Source organism: Nicotiana tomentosiformis, chromosome 9 (genome assembly GCF_000390325.3).
Source record: "Nicotiana tomentosiformis chromosome 9, ASM39032v3, whole genome shotgun sequence".
NCBI classification, from domain to species: Eukaryota; Viridiplantae; Streptophyta; class Magnoliopsida; order Solanales; family Solanaceae; genus Nicotiana; species Nicotiana tomentosiformis.
In genome coordinates, this window is record NC_090820.1 from 60,879,208 (window position 1) to 60,885,801 (window position 6,594).

Sequence of the window (6,594 nt, forward strand, 5' to 3'; positions counted from 1 at the left end):
TCCCTCGTACTGGATAAAGATCATGCTACCCTACTGGAGGCGCTCAAACTGGTTGCATAAGTCCTCTCAATAAGTGAAGGGAATGAACTTCTCCAAGAATAGCTGTGAGAACTGGTCCCTAGTGAGTAGAGGTGAACCTGTTGGTCTGCTCCGAACATATCCCTACCACCACCTCGCGACGGAGCCATGCATCTGAAACACGAAGTAAACACTGCTATACTCCACTATACCCATGTTGCGCAGCACCTCATTGCAACAGTCAAAACAATCCTGAGGGTACCTAGAAGGTGTACCACCAAAATGAATAGGAAATAGATTGGTGAACCCGTGCAACATTATTCAGTCCCTCTGATGACATCGTGGGACCTTCCTCGAACTATTTAGGAATAACAGGCTGAACTGATCCAACTGCTGGAACTGTCGGAGTCTGATATTCATGAGCCACCTGCTCGGGAGTGCGAGTAGCGGAAGTCTGGGATGCTCCTCCAGCTTGAGAGACTGCGGGTGCTACCAAAAATACACCGGCCTGGGCCACGCTCTCCATAAGATCGACCAGGCAGACTAAGGCATCCTGAAGTACGGGGGTGGCAATGAACCCCTCAGGGACCTGAGGTGGTCCAACTAGTGCGGACGGAACAGGGACCTCCTCCTCATGCTCGATCTGAGGCTCTACAATAGATGAGGCTCTGGAACAGACGTCTCCGTACCGGTCCTCCAGACTCTACTAAGCTTGATCATGACTCATGAGATCTAGGTAACCTAGTGCTCTGATACTAATTTGTCACGACTCTAATGCCCAACCACGGGGGCGTGATGACGCCTAACATCTACTTGCTAGGCAAGCTAACGTTAGCTAGAGAATTAACTAAATTTTAACAATTTAAAAGTAGAAAAGCATTTATTAATGACTGATAAACTTCTAAAATACATGAAATAAATACATAAGTAACACAGTTTATACTAATCCCAGAAATCTATAGTCACAAGTACGTGAGTGACTAGAATACTACAAACATGGTCTGAAATGAAATACAACTATCTGAAACAAGATAAATAGTAAAACAAGAAAGAAGGAGACTTCAGGGACTGGGAACGCCGTGCAACTCTACCTCGAGTCTCCTAAAGAAGTCGGATCCGAGCAATCTCCTCTATGCGCCGCTAGGGCCAATACCAGGATCTACACAAGAAGTGCAAAAGTGTAGTATAAGTACAACAGACCCCATGTACTCTGTAAGTATCGAGCCTAACCTTGTAGAAGTAGTGACGAGGCTATGACAAGATACTGATTATAAATGTGTACAAATAATAATAAAAGACAACAGAAATATAGAGGAAGCAAGTAAACTCACAAGAATAGGACCCGAAGGTTAACTAACAGAGGGCCCCAGAATAACATCTTCTCATTACCACATATCACATTACAAAAATTGAGCACTATCACTACAAACAGTTACAACACATCCTACTCCATTGTGGCACGCAACCCGATCTCAATATCAATTAAATATATATTACGGCGTGCAACCCGATCCCTATATCATATCAATATATGTTGTGACATGCAACCCGATCCCATTATCAATTTATTTTTCATATTGTTGCGGTGCGCAATCCGTTCCCAATATCAACTCATTAACATGAACAACACACCACAACTAAATCTGGTAATCTCAACACAAAAGGTACTAAAGCATATAAAACATCAAGGAACTTCTAGTACAAATAAAGAACAACCAATATCTCATATTCAAAAAACTCGATAATTCATTAACGCGAGAATAGACAAGGGACTCACACAATCGGATATAAGGTAAAGAAGATAAAGGCAAGTAAAGGCATGAAACAATGGAAATATGCAATTATTACATGTAGGACCATGTAGCAGGTATGCTAATATTAATGGAGGAATGAATAAACCGAAACATGTAACAACTAAATGACAGTTAATAAATAAGGCATCAATGACAAGCCCACATGCAGTAATCAAAACATGTAATAAAAAGGTAAATAGTCCAACCTGCATGCTTTAACCCATAACAACGCATATACACTTGTCACCTCGCATATATGTCGTCCCTGCACATAGCTCACATTGCAAATAGACCAACAAGTCCTAATTCCCTCAAGTCAAAGTTAAACACGATGCTTACCTCTTTCCGCAACTAAATCAACAATCAATCACGACATATCCTTTAGAACAAGCCTCCAAACCAACCGAATATAGCCCAATTATTCATCAAATAATCTAAAATAAGGTTTAGAAACTACCCACGAATGAATAAGATTCAATCTTTAGCTATATTGAAAAAGTCAACAAAAGTCAACTCTGGGCCCGCTGGGTCAAAATTCGAGATCGAACCAAATCACCATTACCCATTCATCTCCAAGACCGGTTATGTGATTTATTTTGAAATTCGACCTCAATTTGATGTCTGAATTTCAATTTTATAAAATCTTAAATTCTACCCAAAATCCCTAATTTGTACTTTAAAATTCATAGATTTGATGTTTGAAATTCATGAAAAGTAGTTAAAATTGATTGAAAACTAGTTAAAGGTGCTTACAAATAAATTTGGGAAGAAAAAGCTCTTCAAAAGTCACCTCTAAAGTGTTTAGGGTTAAAATATTATGTAAAATGAGTAAATCCCGATCTTTTCATCTTTTACCCAGCTGCAAGTATCACAAATACGAAACACTGATCGCAAATACGAATAGTGCCCCTGGCCCACATTAATCGCAAATGCGGTCAAAGATTTATAATTGCGAATCTACCTAATTTTAGTGCCCAGTCGCAAAAGCGATCCTATGCGGTCCGCAATTTCGAACACTTCTTCGCAAATGCGATGTTGCCCTGCCCAGCCCTTTATCGCAAATGCGAGCTCGACTTCGTAAAAGCGGAGTCTGCATTTGCGAACGTCTCCTCACAAATGCGAGACCTGCAGTTCAACACCAGTAACATCTGTGCATTAGCTGCTCCAAACTCAAACGTAACGCATATGAAACTCACCCGAGCCTCTCGAGCTCCAAATCGAACATGCAAACAAGTGTAATAACATCATACAAACTCGCTCGCTACCTCAAATAATCAAAATAACATCAAATAACAAGAATCGATCATCAAAACTCAAGATTTAAACTTGGAAACTCAATTTTCACAATCTTTCACATGACCCCAACCAAATGTGCGTACAAGTCCAAAAATATCATACGAACCTACCAGAGTTGTCAAAACACCTATCCAAGGTCGTTTACCAAAAATGTTGACCGTGGTCAACCCAAATCTTATTTTAAGTCATAAATACTTTTTCTTTAAAATTTTACGTAATAGCTTTCCGAAAAGCGACACGGACCATACACGCAAATCAAGGAACATCAAATGAAGCTATGAGAGGTCTCTGGATACCGAATTAAGGCCAGTACTCGAATCGTCACATTATTTATTAACAATTATTTAGTGGCAACTGATGTTGCTTCAACTAGGCAATTGATTATTTGCAGTTTTAAGTGTCAATTGTAACGTAGAAGTTTATGGATGAGTTTTGGTTTTAGTTTATTACAAGAGAACCAAGTTATTTATTCGGTTCTGAAATGGAGTAATTTGGATTTTAACCAAAACTAAACCACTAATATATACTGTTATAAATTGTTAATTTTATTATATTATGTACGAGAATTAAGAAATTAAAGAGTAGAAGAAGCATTCAGGCGCTTCACCCACCACCAAGGGAAACTTGATGGCAGGTAGTGTCACTTAATATTTGTATTCATTATTTTTCTATTCAAATTATATATATATATATATATATATATATATATATATATATATATATATATATATAAACACTGGATGAAGCAGCACCACATGATACTGCTTCAATCTTGGTGCATCCGCCCGATGTGAGTTTTATTTGAAAAATAATTCAGCATATCTATCATCAAGGAGAATTATCTCTTATTCAAGTGATTTTTATAGTTAGTTGTTTCTGGTTGAACTGAGAAGGAGCTTTGGACCTATTATATCTACTTTAGGCATTTACGTTAAGAGGAAAATTGAGATTTATAGTAGTTTCATGTAATTTTTAATTAGAAAATTGACTGAGTAATGTCTGAAGTTACACTGGAAAAAAATGCTTTGATCATCCTATTGGTAAATCCTGCCTTTCTTTCTGGAGGCGGAACTAATATTCTGGTCTTCTAATAACTACTCCTATAAAATAAGAAGGAAAAATGACTCAAAAGAAATTAGTTTAAAAGATGCCTATGACCTTTTTCCCCTCTATGTTTTATTGCATTCTGCTCTGACGCGCCTTAGTTTTCATTATAATCGTACAGCATGCCTTAATTACCAGGTTTTTTTGAAGAGTGAAATAAAAGACAGTTGCAACGATTTTAACTTTTAATTTATTAGATTTGTGATCTAATTAAATTTTATGTGGTTAATAAGGTATGTTTAGTATAAACGTACAACTAACTTGTAGTTTTGACCCTTACGCTAAACTGCAAGAGATTCTTGCCAAAAATTATATCTATACAAGCCGATTCTGCGTTAAGATTTAAGAATAAAGAAATTTTCCACAAACATATATGCTAAAAGTATGGTTAGCATACAGGAATTGGTCGTACTTCTTGATTCCTTGGGTAAGAAAGAAGAAATGACTGAATAAATAGAGAAATTAGAGGATTTAACGTTAAAAGTTGTGAGATTGGGAATGCAAGTGGTGAGATAGTAATATGAGTATTGTTGCTCTAACGCACACGCAAGTATACGTGGCCGTACAAATAATAAAATTATAAGTCGAGTGTCGAACCCACAAAGACTTGTATTAGGAATGACTTTATCCCAGACAAATTGAGTCCAAGCTTGAATGCCTGTTCGATTTCTTATCGATTCCCAACTAGCTTTGAGAATAAATGACTCACTACGATTCTTTTTCCATATCCCCCTGTCCTCCTGATGAGATGTGAATATACCACTATTCCTGATATCATAAACCACTCTGTGAGGCAAAAATGCTTCGATATCATTAAAAAAGCAGTTTTCACGTGCGTCAAGCACATCTATGATTTTGGAGAAATAACTAGTAAAGGAGTTGGCCTAGTCAATAAGAGGGAGTCATACTTTGGACTGTTTTTTTCAAAAGAAACTATCTGAAAGCCCCTATGGTTTGCTGCTTCCAAACCTGGTTGTCAGGACTTGGAGTGAAATCAGTACCCACTAAATTCACCAAGATTGTTATTTAGTCGAATCAGTTCGAGTTCAAAGGTGTGATTATACTAAACAATAATAATAACTAGTAACTAAATTATCAAGCAGCAAAATGGTTATTGTGTATTCAGTAGAGACAAGTATTCCAGGGTTGTGATCGATTCACCAATCCTATTGTGTTCTAGTTAACTCTTCCTTTCATACATCAATAATTGCTCAACCAGTAGCTAATAATGGTCGCCACAAAATAATGGGCACTTCCTCATCTGCCTCGTAATCAAGAACAATAAAATCAGCAGGAAGAATAAACTTTCCCACTCGAATTAACACATCCTCAATAATTCCTTCTGGCATAACTAGCGACCTATCTGCTAACTGTAAAGTAATTGTAGTAGGTCTAAGAACCCCCAATCCGAGTTGCTTGAAAAAAGAGGATGGCATCAAATTTATACTAGCCCCCAAATCACATAGGGCTCTACCAACTTCTTATTTTTAAGAGACAGAGGAATTATGAAACTCCCAGGATCCTTCAACTTAGGAGGAAGTTTATTCTGAACTCTAGCACTACACTCTTCAGTAAGTGCAATTATTTCAAACTCTGTATATCTTCGCTTGTTTGCCACAATATCTCTGAGATACCTTGCATACTTAGGCACTTCCTGTAAAATTTCCACCAAAGGTAAATTCACACACACTTGGCTCAAAATGTCTAAGAATTTCTTGTACTTAGCATCATCTTTTTGCTTCTGCAGTCTTTGTGGAAACGGAGGTGGTGGCCTTGTCACAATTACTGGCTCTGATCCTTTTTTCTCTTTCTCATTCTCCTCAACTGGCTTGGAAACTAATTCTCCTTCAGGACTAGCCGTATACTTCTTTTTCTTTGGAACTTCTTCTAATACTCTTTCATTTCTCAAGGTAACCGCATGGACTTGATCTTTAGGATTAGGCTCGGTATCACTAGGAAGAGCCCCAGCTGGTCGAGTATTTTGGGCACTGCCAAGTTGTCCCATTTGTCGATCCAAATTTCTCATCGCTGCTACTTAAGTCTGCTGGTCAGCCATCACTTTCTTCATCATTTCTGTTGTTTGGGCCTGCTGATCAGCCATCAATTTCTTCATCATTTACTCAAGGTGACTTGTTGAGTTTGCATGTTGTTCAGCCTGAGATGGTCTATATTATTGTTGAGGTGCTTGTGGCCTGTACTGATTCTGAGCATCTTGGTTTCCACCCCAAGAGAAGTTTGGGTGGTTCCTCCAGTTGTGATTGTAAGTGTCCCCATACTGAATTGCCTGGCCTCGATTTGCATTACCCATAAAATATACAGACTCTGGATTTGCTGGGCATAGATTGCTCGTGTGACCTTCTCCACAGACTTCACACAAAATATC

At 38.1% G+C, this 6,594-nt stretch overlaps 1 protein-coding gene across 1 annotated transcript; it reads right to left on the minus strand.

Moving 5' to 3' along the window:
* Window positions 1-5,422: 5,422 nt before the first annotated feature.
* On the minus strand, window positions 5,423-6,237 carry LOC104113339 (uncharacterized). The gene is made up of 2 exons (XM_009623468.1): window positions 5,686-6,237; window positions 5,423-5,581 (listed from the first exon to the last, which is right to left on the minus strand). The coding sequence occupies exons 1-2, from the start codon at window positions 6,235-6,237 to the stop codon at window positions 5,423-5,425; spliced, it is 711 nt and encodes a 236-aa protein (XP_009621763.1).
* Between the last annotated feature and the right edge of the window lie 357 nt (window positions 6,238-6,594).

Bases quoted from the DNA above. Each gene is read 5' to 3' on its own strand.
- LOC104113339 (XM_009623468.1), bottom strand. From the start codon at position 6,237: ATGAGAAATTTGGATCGACAAATGGGACAACTTGGCAGTGCCCAAAAT. The intron at 5,582-5,685 runs GTAGAGCCCTAT...ATTACTTTACAG, and splicing joins CTCTTAAAAATAAGAAGTTG to TTAGCAGATAGGTCGCTAGT.